The 15630-nt window shown below is 55.4% G+C and overlaps 1 protein-coding gene across 1 annotated transcript in view; it reads left to right on the top strand.

Annotated features, from left to right (window-relative positions):
* The window catches only part of LOC132583772 (polyamine-transporting ATPase 13A3-like), a 43973-nt gene extending 37805 nt beyond the window's left edge, over window positions 1–6168 (top strand). The window contains exons 25-33 of the mRNA XM_060255426.1: window positions 522–631; window positions 747–843; window positions 947–1019; window positions 1687–1858; window positions 1973–2178; window positions 3708–3796; window positions 4473–4553; window positions 5219–5308; window positions 5715–6168. Coding sequence (XP_060111409.1) covers window positions 522–631; window positions 747–843; window positions 947–1019; window positions 1687–1858; window positions 1973–2178; window positions 3708–3796; window positions 4473–4553; window positions 5219–5308; window positions 5715–5879 — 1083 coding nt within the window. The 3' untranslated portion in view covers window positions 5880–6168. The remainder of the gene's footprint in view (window positions 1–521; window positions 632–746; window positions 844–946; window positions 1020–1686; window positions 1859–1972; window positions 2179–3707; window positions 3797–4472; window positions 4554–5218; window positions 5309–5714) is intronic.
* The last annotated feature ends 9462 nt before the right edge of the window (window positions 6169–15630 follow it).

The following is a 15630-nucleotide window of genomic DNA, read 5'->3' on the forward strand; positions in this document are numbered from 1 at the left end:
AGCTCTCTCATCTGGGAGAACCGGGTTTGATTCCCCACTCCTCCACTTGCAGCTGCTGGAATGGCCTTGGGTCAGCCAGAGCTCTCTTATCTGGGAGAACCGGGTTTGATTCCCCACTCCTCCACTTGCAGCTGCTGGAATGGCCTGGGGTCAGCCAGAGCTCTCTTATCTGGGAGAACCGGGTTTGATTCCCCACTCCTCCACTTGCACCTGCTAGCATGGCCTTGGGTCAGCCATCGCTCTTGCAGAGGTTGTCCTTGAAAGGGCAGCTGCTGTGAGAGCCCCCTCCAGCCCCACCCACCTCACAGGGTGTCTGTTGTGGGGGAGGAAGGGAAAGGAGATTGTGAGCCACTCGGAGACTCTTCGGAGTGGAGGGCGGGATATAATTCCAATATCTTCATCTACCTCACAGGGTGTCTGTTGTGAGGGGGGGGGAAGGTAAAGGAGATTGTGAGCCGCTCTGAGACTCTTTGCAGTGGAGGGCGGGATATAAATCCAATATCTTCTTCTTTCCCCACCAGGCTCTGAAACGGGCTCATGCCGGCATCTCCCTCTCGGAGCTGGAGGCATCTGTGGCTTCTCCCTTCACCTCCAAGACTCCAGACATCTCTTGCGTTCCAGACCTCATCCGGTAGGGATCCAGCCAGGCATCGAGCTCTGGGACCTTGGCATGTCGGGGCATCTCAGGGCTGGTGAGACCCCTGCTTGGACTCAACCCCCAGGCCTCCATCCTTCTCTTTCCCCAGGGAAGGCCGCGCGGCCCTCGTGACCTCCTTCTGTGTCTTCAAGTTCATGGCCCTCTACAGCATCATCCAGTACCTCAGCGTGCTGCTTCTTTACTCCGTGAGCCTTGGGGCTGCTTGGGCTGGGGTGGCGCCTGGGGGAGCAGGTCAGGAACGCCACTGTGCTGATGGGGCCGTGGGCCTCCCCTCTCCCCTTCGGCCAGATTCTCAGCAACCTGGGGGACGTGCAGTACCTCTTCATTGACGTGGCCATCATCCTGTCTCTGGCCTTCACCAGTAAGTCAGCGGTGTGCAGCGGAGGGCATGCAGGGGCGAGAGAGGGAGCGTTTCCAGGGAAGCACTGAGGGGGTGACGAAGAGCAAGGCTGAAGGAGGAAGCCCCTGGAGTGAAGGAGCCGAAAGAGCTTGGTGGGACCGGCAGACAAGAAGAAGAAGACATTGGATTTATATCCCGCCCTCCACCCCGAAGAGTCTCAGAGTGGCTTACAATCTCCTTTCCCTTCCTCCCCCGCAACAGACACCCTGCGAGGTGGATGGGGCTGGGAGGGCTCTCACAGCAGCTGCCCTTTCAAGGACAGAGTCTCAGAGCAGCCTACAACCTCCTTTATCTTCCTCTCCCACAACAGACACCCTGTGAGGTGGGTGGGGCTGAGAGGGCTCTCCCAGCAACTGCCCTTTCAAGGACAACCTCTGCCACAGCTATGGCTGACCCAAGGCCATTCCAGCAGCTGCAAGTGGAGGAGTGGGGAATCAAACCCGGTTCTCCCAGAGAAGAGTCCGCCCACTTCACCACCACACCAAACTGGCTCTCAAGCAGCCTTTGGGAAGAAGGGAGCTGGGCTTGGGCTGAGGCTTCCTGTCTCGCAGCTGCTGGTGTCTGCCGGGCCCCAGAAAGGGCTGCCTGACAGCTCTCACCACTGCCACCACCTTCTTTGTTTCCCTAGTGAGTCTGAACAGTGCCTGGCCTGAACTGGTCCCCCAGCGGCCGCCGACTGGCCTGGTGTCTCCCCAGCTGCTGCTTTCCGTGCTCACCCAGATCCTTCTGTCGCTGGGCTTCCAGGTGGGCTCCTTCCTCCTCGTCCAGGGGCAGCCATGGTACCGCCACAAGGAGGACGAGTAAGTGTGACGAGAGCCAAGAGCGGCTCCTGCGTGCTCTGTGACTGCCACGTGCAGCAGGCGGGGGGACGAGGACTTCGCTGCCCTGAAGGTTGGCCTTCCCCCCTCCTGCAGGCACTGCGGCCTCGTGGCCAACCTCACGCTGGATTCCAACAGGACGTCCCCAGGGAATGTCACGGCAGGGCCGGAGCCCGAGGAGGATGCCTCCGTGCGCAGCTTTGAGAACACCACCCTCTTCTACGTCTCCTGCTTCCAGTACGTGGCGGTAGCTCTGGCCTTCGCCAAGGGGCGGCCTTTCCGGCAGCCCACTCATGCCAACGGTGGGTGCCCCTCCAGCTGCTCTGGCTGCTTTTCCGTCCTGCAGGATCCCAGATGTGTCTCTCCCACGCTTGTGTTGCTTCAGCTCCACAGGCAGAGTGAGGGCGGGAGGGCGAAAATAAGTCAACAGCTGGGGAGCGGAGTTGCCTGGTGACCACTGGCGGGCCGGCCGTCTGCTCGCTGGGAGTTCAGAGGACACAGTTCTTTTTACTCCACTTAACAAAGCCGCTCAGTGTGGAGCCGTAAGAATAGGGGAGTCCTGCTGGATCAGACCAGTGGTTGATCTAGGCCAGCCTCCTGTCTCTCAGTTACCAGCCAGTTCCTCTGGAGGGCCAGCAGCAGCAGAAGATATTGGAGTTTTATATACCCTGCCCTTCACTCTGAATCTCAGACTGACTTACAACCTCCTTTCCCTTCCTCCCCCACAACAGACATCCTGTGAGATGGGTGGGGCTGAGAGAGCTCTCCCAGAAGCTGCCCTTTCAAGGACAACTCTGCAAGAGCTCTGGCTGACCCAAGGCCATGCTAGCAGGTGCAAGTGGAAGAGTGGGGAATCAAACCCGGTTCTCCCAGATAAGAGTCCGCACACTTAACCACTACACTAAACAGGCTCTCTAACAATCACCCTCCTTTCCTCCCCCACAACAGACACCCTGTGAGGTGGGCGGGGCTGAGAGCTCTCCCAGAAGCTGCCCTTTCAAGGACAACCTCTGCCAGAGCTATGGCTGACCCAAGGCCATTGCAGCAGCTGCAAGTGGAGGAGTGGGGAATCAAACCCAGTTCCCTCAGATAACAGTCCACGCACTTAACCACTACACTAAACAGGCTCTCTTACAATCACCTTCCTTTCCTACCCCACAACAGACACCCTGTGAGGTGGGCGGGGCTGAGAGAGCTCTCCCAGAAGCTGCCCTTTCAAGGACAACTCTGCCAGAGCTCTGGCTGACCCAAAGCCATTGCAGCAGCTGCAAGTGGAGGAGTGGGGAATCAAACCGGGTTCTCCCACATAAGAGTCCGCACACTTAATGGAGCATAGCGGCCAAAGCCTCCCCCTGAGAAGAACCTCAGAAGCGCCCTGCTGGCTCAGCCAAGTGGTCCATCCAGTCCAGCCTCCTGTCTCACGCAGTGGCCAAGCAGTTCCTTTGGGCAGCCAACAACAGAGCAGAGAGGCCGAGGCCTTCCCCTCACGTTGCTTCCTGGCACCGGGATTCAGAGGGCGACTGCATCTGGATGTAGAGGTTCCCTTTAGTCCCCGTAGCTGACAGTGCCAGAGAGACGTGTCTTCCGTGAATCTGTCTAGTCCCCTTCTGAAGCTGTGGCCATCGCTGCGCTCTCTGGCAGTGAATCCCACAGTTCTCTCCGTGTAAAGAAGCCTTTCCTTTTAGCCGCCCTGAGTCTCATGGCCGTCATCTTCACGGCATGCCCTCCCGTGGAGTCCAGCCCTTGCTCTGCCTCCGAAGCTGCCTGCAAAGCTGGGCCTGTGGCGGGGCCCTCCCTGCGCTCCTTCAGCCCCCTCCCTTTCTCCTTGCAGGCCTTTTCCTCGCTTCCCTGGTGACCATTTCTGGCTTCTTGCTGCTGCTGCTGCTGTGGCCGATCCCCGCCCTGGATGAGTTCTTGGAGGTATGGTGCCCGGCCCTCCCTACCTCCTCCCCCCCCCCCGCTCTGTCTGCTCCCAGGCCTCAGGTGGCAGAGCAGGGGCTCCCAAGGCCATTGGCCTCCTCTGGGGTGGCCCCCGTGTGGGGTGGGGGATGACAACCCCCCTGCTGAGGAGACCTGGAGCTTATCTCCGTGCTGGGCTGTGGAGACCCTTTGACGGCTCCTTCTGGGGACTGTATGGATCAAAGGCAACAGTTGCAGAGTGGAAGGTGTGGGTTCGACAATACAAGAGCAGTGGAAGTTGTCAGGTTGGGTCTGGCCTCTTCCGATGGGTGGCACCTGCTAACTGAGGTCCTTCTTGGGGGGGGGGGGGGCCCTTTGGCACGGCTGCACCAAGGCCCTCTTGGGGTCTGCTCCAGCTAAGAACGAGGACACGCAGCTTCTCTGGGTTCCTTGCTGGCCTCCTCCATGGAGAAGGCGAAAGCAGTGGGGAACCCAGCTGCCCTTCTGAGAGCCTTCCCAGCCCCACTTGTGGGCTCCTCCTCCTCCAAAATCTCAAAGCATTGGGCCAGAGCACAGCAGGTAGCGTTGGTGGGACGTGTGGAGCCCCTGGGCAGCCTCAGGCTTTTCCCCCTGAGAACGGAGGTCTTGTTGGGGAGGGGAGGGGAGGCCTGAGCACTGAGGCCGGCTCTTTCCCCAGCTGGACTGCATCCCGTACGAGTGGAGACTCATCCTGCTGGCTCTGACGTTGAGCAACCTGGCCCTGTCCCTCTCCCTGGAGGTAAGGCTCTGCGCCTGGGATTGCTGGCCCTGACGCTGAGCAACCTGGCCCTGGCCCTCTCCCTGGAGGTAAGGCTCTGCGCCTGAGATTGCTGGCCCTGACACTGAGCAACCTGGCCTTGGCCCTCTCCCTGGAGGTAAGGCTCTGCGCCTGGGATTGCTGGCCCTGACGCTGAGCAACCTGGCCCTGTCCCTCTCCCTGGAGGTAAGGCTCTGCGCCTGGGATTGCTGGCCCTGACGCTGAGCAACCTGGCCCTGTCCCTCTCCCTGGAGGTAAGGCTCTGCGCCTGGGATCGCTGGCCCTGACGCTGAGCAACCTGGCCCTGGCCCTCTCCCTGGAGGTAAGGCTCTGCGCCTGAGATTGCTGGCCCTGACGCTGAGCAACCTGGCCTTGGCCCTCTCCCTGGAGGTAAGGCTCTGCGCCTGGGATTGCTGGCCCTGACGCTGAGCAACCTGGCCCTGTCCCTCTCCCTGGAGGTAAGCCTCTGCGCCTGGGATTGCTGGCCCTGACGCTGAGTAACCTGGCCCTGTCCCTCTCCCTGGAGGTAAGGCTCTGCGGCTGGGGGGCTGCTCCACCTGCTCTTTCCATCTGGCTGGGCTGGGGAGTTCGGCTTTGGTGAAGTCCCTCCTGCAGCCCCAGAGCGGCTCGTTCTCTCCCGTCCCCAGAACTTCGTCTGCGACTGCAACATCCTCTGGCAGAGGGTCTGCTACACGCAGCGGAAGTACGAGTACCCGAACCAGGCCGCTTACCCCCAGGTACCAGCAGCAGAGGGGGCAGGGGAGCCTCCGGAAGCAGGAGAGCGTGCGGTTGGCCAGCGCACGAGGGGTGTACGTGGCCACGGCACAAGGCAGCAGGGTGGTCATCTCCTGTGCCAAGCGAGGGCAGCAAGGGGAATGGAGAGCGTGGCTGGCAGGGGCGGGCTCTCCTCTCTTCCAGTCGGGCCCTTGCTTCCTCGAGAGTGCTGGCATGGGAGGCCCTCGGGCGGTGGCAAGGGAGGGTTGCGTGGTCCCCTCCTCGCAGGCTTTGTGAGTCGAGGGTGCGCAGAAGAGGCCCTGGGGGCACAGAGTTCAGCCCTGGGAGGAGAGGAGGCGGCAAGTTAGGGCTGCTTGGCTCCAAGGCGTCAGACTGAAGCTGCTGCCCTTCCTTTCCTTTCCCCCACAGCTGGAGCTGGATGAGGTGGCCCCCGCCTACTCCTGCCGCCAGCATGCCTCCCCCCGGGCCAAGTACAAGCGCCTCGCCCAGGAGCTCCTCTTTGACCCCGACTGGCCTCCGCAGCCACAGACCAGCACCAAGGCCCAGCTGCCTCCTGCCGAGAGCTCCACCTAGGGACGGGCAGGGGCAGGCCTGGAAGTTGGAATACCTGCTCTGCCTCTTAGCCAGGGCTGCAATCAGGAAGCAAAGAGCATTGTGGGACTTGTAGTTTATAGGCCACCAGTGGTCCTGTAACACCACAGAACACCCCCTTTTTGTGCTCCGTCCAGCAGAGGGCAGCAGCGCCTCTCCCCTCCTGCCACCATTATGCTTCCCCGGGGCCTCTCATGGTACCAATTATGAGTTTGTATTAATTATTACCGCGTGAAGAGAGTCAATGTATTAAATTCCAATTTGCTGAGCATCCTGCTGTGTGAGACACTGGGCCTGATGGATCAACCTCTCCCGCATTTGGTTGCGTTAAGCAGATTCTGCCAGAAGGAGGAGGAGGAGTTAACATAAGAACATCAGAGAAGCCCTGTTGGATCAGGCCAATGGCCCATCCAGTCCAACACTCTGTGTCACCTAAGAACATAAGATAAGCCCTGTTGGATCAGGCCAATGGCCCACCCAGTCCAACACTCTGTGTCACATAAGAACAGAAGAGAAGCCCTGTTGGATCAGGCCAATGGCCCATCCAGTCCAACACTCTGTGTCACATAAGAACACAAGAGAAGCCCTGTTGGATCAGGCCAATGGCCCATCCAGTCCAACACTCTGTGTCACATAAGAACAGAAGAGAAGCCCTGTTGGATCAGGCCAATGGCCCATCCAGTCCAACACTCTGTGTCACATAAGAACACAAGAGAAGCCCTGTTGGATCAGGCCAATGGCCCATCCAGTCCAACACTCTGTGTCACATAAGAACACAAGAGAAGCCCTGTTGGATCAGGCCAATGGCCCATCCAGTCCAACACTCTGTGTCACATAAGAACATAAGGGAAGCCATGTTGGATCAGGCCAATGGCCCATCCAGTCCAACACTCTGTGTCACATAAGAACATACGAGAAGCCATGTTGGATCAGGCCAATGGCCCCTCCAGTCCAACACTCTGTGTCACATAAGAACACAAGAGAAGCCCTGTTGGATCAGGCCAATGGCCCATCCAGTCCAACACTCTGTGTCACATAAGAACAGAAGAGAAGCCCTGTTGGATCAGGCCAATGGCCCATCCAGTCCAACACTCTGTGTCACATAAGAACACAAGAGAAGCCCTGTTGGATCAGGCCAATGGCCCATCCAGTCCAACACTCTGTGTCACATAAGAACACAAGAGAAGCCCTGTTGGATCAGGCCAATGGCCCATCCAGTCCAACACTCTGTGTCACATAAGAACATAAGGGAAGCCATGTTGGATCAGGCCAATGGCCCATCCAGTCCAACACTCTGTGTCACATAAGAACATACGAGAAGCCATGTTGGATCAGGCCAATGGCCCCTCCAGTCCAACACTCTGTGTCACATAAGAACCTAAGAGAAGCCCTGTTGGATCAGGCCAGAGGCCCATCCAGTCCAACACTCTGTGTCACATAAGAACACAAGAGAAGCCCTGTTGGATCAGGCCAAAGGCCCATCCAGTCCAACACTCTGTGTCACATAAGAACACAAGAGAAGCCCTGTTGGATCAGGCCAATGGCCCATCCAGTCCAACACTCTGTGTCACATAAGAACACAAGAGAAGCCCTGTTGGATCAGGCCAATGGCCCATCCAGTCCAACACTCTGTGTCACATAAGAACACAAGAGAAGCCCTGTTGGATCAGGCCAATGGACCATCCAGTCCAACACTCTGTGTCACATAAGAACATAAGAGAAGCCATATTGGATCAGGCCAATGGCCCTTCCAGTCCAACACTCTGTGTCACATAAGAACATAAGAGAAGCCATGTTGGAGCAGGCCAGTGGCCCATCCAGTCCAGCTCTCTGTGTCACATTAGAACATAAGAGAAGCCATGTTGGATCAGGCCAGTGGCCCATCCAGTCCAACACTCTGTGTCACATAAGAACATAAGAGGAGCCTTGTTGGATCAGGCCAATGGCCCATTCAGTCCAACACTCTGTGTCACATAAGAACATAAGAGAAGCCATGTTGGATCAGGCCAATGGCCCATCCAGTCCAACACTCTGTGTCACATAAGAACATAAGAGAAGCCATGTTGGATCAGGCCAATGGCCCATCCAGTCCAACACTCTGTGTCACATAAGAACATAAGAGAACCCATGTTGGATCAGGCCAATGGCCCCTCCAGTCCAACACTCTGTGTCACATAAGAGAAGCCCTGTTTGATCAGGCCAGTGGCCCCTCCAGTCCAACACTCTGTGTCACATAAGAGAAGCCATGTTGGATCAGGCCAATGGCCCCTCCATTCCAACACACTGTGTCACACAGGGACCAAAAACCCAGGTGCCATCAGGAGGTCCACCAGTGAGGCCAAAACACCAGAAGCCCACCCGAAGCACCAAGCATACAGAGCATCCCTGCCCCAGAAAGAGAGTTCCCTCTTTCCCTTGTGGCTCACAGCCCCTGATGGAGCACTGCTCTTAAGAACAGAAGAGAAGCCATGTTGGATCAGGCCAACTGTCCATCCAGTCCAACAATTTTGTGTCACACAGTGGCCAAGAACTCAGGTGCCATCAGGAAGTCCACCAGCAGGGCCAGGACACTAGAAGCCCTCTCACTGTTGCCCCCCCCAAGCACCAAGAATACAGAGCAGCACCGCCCCAGACATAAGAACATAAGAGAAGCCATGTTGGATCAGTCCAGTGGCCCATCCAGTCCAACACTCTGTGTCACATAAGAACATAAGTGAAGCCATGTTGGATCAGGCCAGTGGCCCATCCAGTCCAACACTCCGTGTCATATAAGAACATAAGTGAAGCCATGTTGGATCAGGCCAGTGGCCCATCCAGTCCAACACTCTGTGTCACATAAGAACATAAGAGAAGCCCTGTTGGATCAGACCAATGGCCCCTCCAGTCCAACACTCTGTGTCACATAAGAACATAAGAGAAGCCATGTTGGATCAGACCAATGGCCCATCCAGTCCAACAATCTGTCACACAATGACCAAAAACCCAGGTGCCATCAGGAGGTCCACCAGTGGGGCCAGAACTCTAGAAGGCCTCCCACTGTGTCCCCCCCCCCCCAGCACCAAGAAGACCTGCCTCAGACAGTGTTCTGGCTAGACCTTGGGGCTCATAGCCCCTGATGGACCTCTGCTCTTAAAAACATAAGAGAAGGTATCTTGGATCAGACCAATGGCCCTTCCAGTCCAACACTGCCACACAGTGGCCAAAAAAACAGGTCCCTTCAGGAGGTCCGCCAGTGGGGCCAGGTGAGGCCAAGGGGTGAAGTGGGGGCTGCTGGGCCCTGGTGGTGCTGAGGGGGCTCTGCAGATGGCACAGAGAGGACAGTCCCTCCTGGCTCCCGTTTGCAGGTGAGCCCTTATTGACCAAGCCCTGAAAAACATTTTATTCCCCCACCTTTCAGCTGAACATCCAGCTTCCATTGCTTTGGGGGGGGGGGGAGCAGCTGGCAGATTTGGAGTTTGTGCTGGTGGCCAGCTTGGCTTTGGCACAGGAAGAGCAGCACCAGCACTTTCGTCTCTCTCATTCATGTGCGGGTGCCTGTCCATTTCCCCCTGTGAAAGGGATGCATGGAAGAAGAAGAATTGCAGATTTATACCCCGCTCTTCTCTCCGAATCAGAGACAGAGCGGCTCACAATCTCCTGTCTCTTCTCCCCCCCACAACAGACACCCTGGTGGGCCCCCTGGATGGAGCCTCTCTGAGACGCTGAGATTCGGAGCGGAGGGCAGGATATAAATCTAATTTCTTCTGTTGCTGCTGCTGAGCAGATGGGCTTTTGAGGGCCCCCTGCACAACCTCCCTGCTGGAGAGACCCCTCTTATGGAGAGAGGAAGGCTGCTGAGGGCAGGGCCAGTCTGCAGCTCTTAGCCCCTTCACCACTCCCCGTCCTCCTTTCTGACACCCCGGACTTGCTTTGTGTTCTTTTCCCAGCCATGTTCCAACTTATCCAGAGCTTCCGACTGGGAGGCTGAGGAGGGTGGGGAGCAGGTTGCCTCCCCCCCCTTCACTGACGCCTCCTCCTTTCAAGAAACTGTGGACAATGTCTGGTCCTCCCAGGGCCCCTCCAGAGGCACTGACGCCCCTCGCCCTCTCTCTCTGCTGACAAGAACTGCCCTTTCTCCCCACCCAGCCTGCTGGAGCTGTGGCCCATTCCTGTGGGCTCTGGACTGAAGAGGGCTGTGGGGTGCTGGGAGGAGGGGAGGGAGTTTGGCCTTGGGGCTGCTTCGCAGAGACTGAATTAGCACCTGCAGCTGAGCCTTTGAGGGCAACTATGCAGCTGTCCTGCAGGACTGGAGAAGTCTGTGAAATGGGCCAGGGGTTGGGAGTTGGGAGTGAGCAGTGAAGTGGCCAAGTTTGCGGGTGACACTAAATTGTTCAGGGTGGTGAGAACCAGAGAGAATTGTGAGGAACTCCAAAGGGATCTGTTGAGGCTGGGTGAGTGGGCGTCAACGTGGCAAATGCGGTTCAATGTGGCCAAGTGCAAAGTAATGCACATTGGGGCCAAGAATCCCAGCTACAAATACAAGTTGATGGGGTGTGAACTGGCAGAGACTGACCAAGAGAGAGATCTTGGGGTCGTGGTAGATAATTCACTGAAAATGTCAAGGCAGTGTGCGTTTGCAATAAAAAAGGCCAACGCCATGCTGGGAATTATTAGGAAGGGAATTGAAAACAAATCAGCCAGTATCATAATGCCCCTGTATAAATCGATGGTGCGGTCTCATTTGGAGTACTGTGTGCAGTTCTGGTCGCCGCACCTCAAAAAGGATATTATAGCATTGGAGAAAGTCCAGAAAAGGTTTGCTCCTAAACTGATGAAGAATCACTGCTTAAAAAAGGAGAGGCTGGTGGACATTTAGGGAGCCAAATGAAATCTAGTCCAGTAGAAACTCCCACGAGTTAGATGGACTCAGCTGGAAAACAAACCAGTCAGGGAAAGGTGTGGGCCAAGGCCAAGGCTCCATGTGATCCGACTAGCCTGGGCCAACCAGGTCAGGGGAAAAGACATCCCGAGGGGGTTTACCATGGCCTGCAACCCTGGGCTTCCTCGGTGGTCTCCCAACCAAGAACTAAGTGGGACTGGTCCTGTTTAGTTTCCCAGATATGACGAGATCAGGCTAGCCTGGGGCATCCAGGTCAGGGTCTGCTCGGACTACAAGTGCTAAAAATGACGCCGATTGGAGCATCCTGGCACAGATAAACTCTGCAATATTCCTCCGGTATTTGCAATGAAATCAGGATGAAATGGAGGAGAGGAAAACCGTAAGTGTCGCTTGTTGCCCCCACTGGGGGAAAGGCAGGATATGACACTTGCAATGAACCTCTTCTGCTTCCTCCAGTATTCCTGCAGCCTTCAACAAGCCCTTTCTTCGTTGTTAAATAGTATCTGCTTCACTTCCACCCGCTTTTCCTCCCAGTTTAGTGTCATTGCAAATTTAATGTTGCTCCTCCACACCCTCATCCATATCATTGATAAAAATATTGAAAAGAACCTGGCCCAGAACTAAGCCCTGTGCCCCCCCCCCCACTGGACACCTCTCGATTCAGATGAAATGCCATTGACAACTCTTTGAGTGTGGTTCTCCAACCAGTTCCCTATCCACTATCCTAGAGTCCAGCCCACAATCCTCCAGTTTACCCATCAGAACATCATGGGGAACCCTGACTAAAGCTCTACTGAAATCCAGGTAAACAATGTCAACAACATCCCCTGAATCCAGCAAACTCATCCCTCAATCAAAGAAGGAGATGAGGTTGGTTTGGAAGGGCCAAATATTAAAGAAATGCAAACATCCAGAATGCTTGGTTAGGTAAGGTTTATTTTATTTATATCCTGCCCTCCACGCCTAAGCAGGCTTTAAGACTACTGAAACGGCAGCTCACGTCATTACAAAAAACAAAAACATTTAAGTTAAAACATTAAAACAATTTGTTGCTAATTTCAGTACAATTTGAAGATGGCATTCAGTAGTCTTAAAGCATCTATTTACATCTAACACCTTGGCGAGAGTCATCATTTCAGTTAAATGCTAGCTGAAATAGCCATAGTCCTGCAGACCTTGCGGAACTGGGCAAGCTAAAGTCTTAGTTAAAGAGTGGAGATATTGTCCATTAACTGACCAATCATGAACAGAAGAAGATGATATTGGATTTATATCCCGCCCTCCAATCTGAATCTCAGAGCGGCTCACAATCTCCTTTATCTCCCTCCCCCACAACAGATACCCTGTGAGGTGGGTGGGACTGAGAGAGCTCTCCCAGAAGCTGCCCCTTCAAGGACAACCTCTGCCAGAGCTATGGCTGACCCAAGGCCATTCCAGCAGGTGTAAGTGGAGGAGTGGGGAATCAAATCTGGTTCTCCCAGATAAGAGTCTGCACACTTAACCACTACACCAAACTGGCTCTCAGTGTGTAAGGATTCCTCTGTTCTCTCTGAGCTGGTAACAGGTTCCTCCAGTTACACGGTAACAGAGGCAGCTGCCCTTACAGCTAGAATCTTTGTAAATCTAGCTATGCATTCTCACCATTCCTAATGCTTAAACATGCAGAGCCATTATTTACACATTCTTGTGTGCTTTTGACCAACTGCTTCTCAGATGTTAGGTGGTTTTTCCACAGGCTGTACGGGGGGGGGGGGGGGACCCGGCAGCTCTGTTGCCAGTTGGCAGGACTCCGTTGTAGGTCTTGTGTATGTAAAAGTAACAATTTTATTTAAGGTGAAATCCCAAAACGCAAAGCACAATCCACATAGTACATTTTATTGGGATCAAGCTAATGACACAGCACTACAAGCCTTTGAGTTCTCTTGGTCAGGCAAGATGTTAAAATATAAAAGAGGCAAAAAAGGAAGAAGCTTTGGATTATGATCCTGGCATAGTCTGTGTTGTGCCTAGCTGCTAATCTGATGCTTGAATCCAGTGACACCCTGCTCTTGTAATGAACAAGAGGCCATCAAATGGTTTCCCCGCAGGAAACCATGGAAGACTGCAAAAGGCCCTTCTCTTTCTCTGCCTCACCATCACTGAATCCTCTTTCAGGAGAAGGCAAGGAAAGCCCTGGGCTGCCACTGCATGAACTCAGAAAACAAATCTAAGACCTTGCACGGGGTACGACTTCATGGAAATCTAAATCTTGCAGCTTTACTTCATTGCAATCTCGCCTAGAGATGAGGGTTTGCAACAGAGTTGCCAGGTCTGTGTTGCAAAATAGCTGGAGAGGGGAGAGGCCTCAGAAGGGTCCAGTCGCAGGGGTGGGGAACAGTGGCTCTCCAGATGTTTTTTTTGCCTACAACTCCCATCAGCCCCAGCCACTGGCCATTCTGGCTGGGGCTGATGGGAGTTGTAGGCCAAAAAAACATCTGGAGAGTCACTGTTCCCCACGCGTGTGCCACAGAGTCCCCCCACCCCCTCCTTCAAAGCAGCCATTTTCTCCAGGGGACATATATGAACATATGAAGCTGCCTTATACTGAATCAGACTCTGGGTCCATCCAAGTCAGTATTGTCTACTCAGACTGGCAGCGGCTCTCCAGGATCCCAAGCTGAGGTTTTTCATGCCTACTTGTCTGGACCTTTTTTAGTTGGAGATGCCGGGGATTGAACCTGGGACCTTCTGCTTTCCAAGCAGATGCTCTGCCACTGAGCCACTGTCCCTCCCTTAAAACCATGTTCAAATGAACATATATGAATTTATGAAGCTGCCTTCTACTAAATCAGATCCCCTGGGTCCATCCAAGTCAGTTTTGTCTACTCAGACTGGCAGCGGCTCTCCAGGGTCTCAAGCTGAGGTTTTTCACACCTATTTGCCTGGACCCTTTTTAGTTGGAGATGCCAGTGGGGATTGAACCTGGGATCTTTGGGTTACCAAGCAGATGCTCCACCACTGAGCCACAGCCCCATTCATGGCTCTCCAGGGTCTCCAGCTGAGGTTTTCATGCCTCTTTGCCTGGACCCTTTTTAGTTGGAGATGCCAGGGATTGAACCTGGGACCTTCTGCTTGCCAAGCAGATGCTCTGCCACTGAGCCACCGTCCCTCCCCTGACGAGCAGCGGCTCTCCAGGGTCTCCAGCTGAGGTTTTTCACGCCTCTTTGCCTGGACCCTTTTTAGTTGGAGATGCCGGGGATTGAACCTGGGACCTTCTGCTTGCCAAGCAGATGCTCCACCACTCAGCCACCGCCCCCCCTCTTTTCTCCAGGGGAGCTGATCTCTGCCAGCTGGAGATCAGCTGTGAAAGTAGGAGATCTCCAGCCCCACCCCTCCTGGAGGCTGCAGCAACCAAGAATCACATGGAAGGTGGAACTGCAGAGAACCCCAAAGGCTCCAGTTTCAGGCAGCTCTGCAAGACCCGGGGCGTCCATTTCCTGCAATAACAAAGAACCTCCCATCGCAGCGCAGGTGCTTCTTCTCCTCTTCCAGGCCTGCAATTGCTTCACGTGGTGGATCCATCCTCCCAATGGCAAATGCAGTGAAATACCCACAGCCTAAACTCTCCCGTCTATTCAACCCGTACAGCAGCAACAGGCAAAGCCAGTTTAATGTCCCGTTTCGCTAAACAGCCTTTTCCAGGCTTCTCCATATTTCCTTTTTTAATTATTTCCCATTTTCATCCAACGCTGTCCGGCGAAGCCGCTCTAGGCCGTGCGCCCTCCCGCCTCTATGTACTTCCGGAAGGGGGCGGGGAGGAGGCTGCCGGCCGGAAGCGCCCTCGACTTCCCCGCCCCTCCGCTTCCGCGCGCCTCTCCTCCCGATTGGCTCTCCGCCGCCGAGCGGCCGGACGTGACGTCGGAGCGGTGATGCGTCTTCCGGCGCGGAGGCGGAGGGGACTGGGCAGAGCGGGGCAGGTGGGCTGCGCGGCCGGCCGGGGAGGGGAGGCGCCCGGCCTCTTGGGTGGGGCAGGGTTGCCAGCTCCAGGGTGGGAGATTCCTGGAGGTTTGGGGGTGGGGCTTAGGGCCGCGGGATCCCCCCTGCAGAGCGCCCGTTTTCTCCCGGGGAATCCCCATTCCGCTGGCCTCCCTGCTGTGGGGAATGCGGTGCCCATCCTGGGCTGGGCAATTCGTGGCAATTGCGGGGTGGTCTACCCTCCAGAGCTGCCTTTTTTTCTCCAGGAGATCTCCAGGCTTCTCCTGGAGGTTGGCAGCCTTATTTCTTTGGGCAGCCCTCCTTTTCTCCCCCTTCTCCCAATATAGGGGATGATGCAAGGTTACCACATCTCTGTATGTAAGCTGCCCTGAGCCTGCTTCGGCGGGGAGGGAGGGAGGGATATAAATTAAAAATTATTATTATTGTAGTGCAGGGGTGGCCAACGGTAGCTCGCCAGATGTTTTCTGCGTACAACTCCCATCAGCCCCAGCCATTGGCCATGCTGGCTGGGGCTGATGGGAGTTGTAGGCAAAAAACATCTGGAGAGTCACTGTTCCCCACGCCTGTGCCACAGAGTCCCCCCACCCCCTCCTTCAAAGCAGCCACTTTCTCCAGGGCCTCCCCTGCTGTAGTGCCCTGTTGCTGGCTCTGGTTTGAAAATTCCTAGGGATTTGGAGGTTGCAAAAGGCAGGGTTTGGGGAGGCAAGGGAGCTCAGTGGGGTATAAAGGCCTAGTGCCCATCCTCCAAAGGCACCTTTTTCTCCAGATGATCTCTGTCATCTGGAGAACAGCTGGAAATCCAGGAGATCTCTAGGCCCCACCTGGAAGTTGGCAAGCCTGTGTGCGGTTTCAGCGCTATCGCTTCCAATTTACGACAGT

The sequence above is a fragment of the Heteronotia binoei genome, chromosome 15 (assembly GCF_032191835.1).
Source record: "Heteronotia binoei isolate CCM8104 ecotype False Entrance Well chromosome 15, APGP_CSIRO_Hbin_v1, whole genome shotgun sequence".
NCBI classification, from domain to species: Eukaryota; Metazoa; Chordata; class Lepidosauria; order Squamata; family Gekkonidae; genus Heteronotia; species Heteronotia binoei.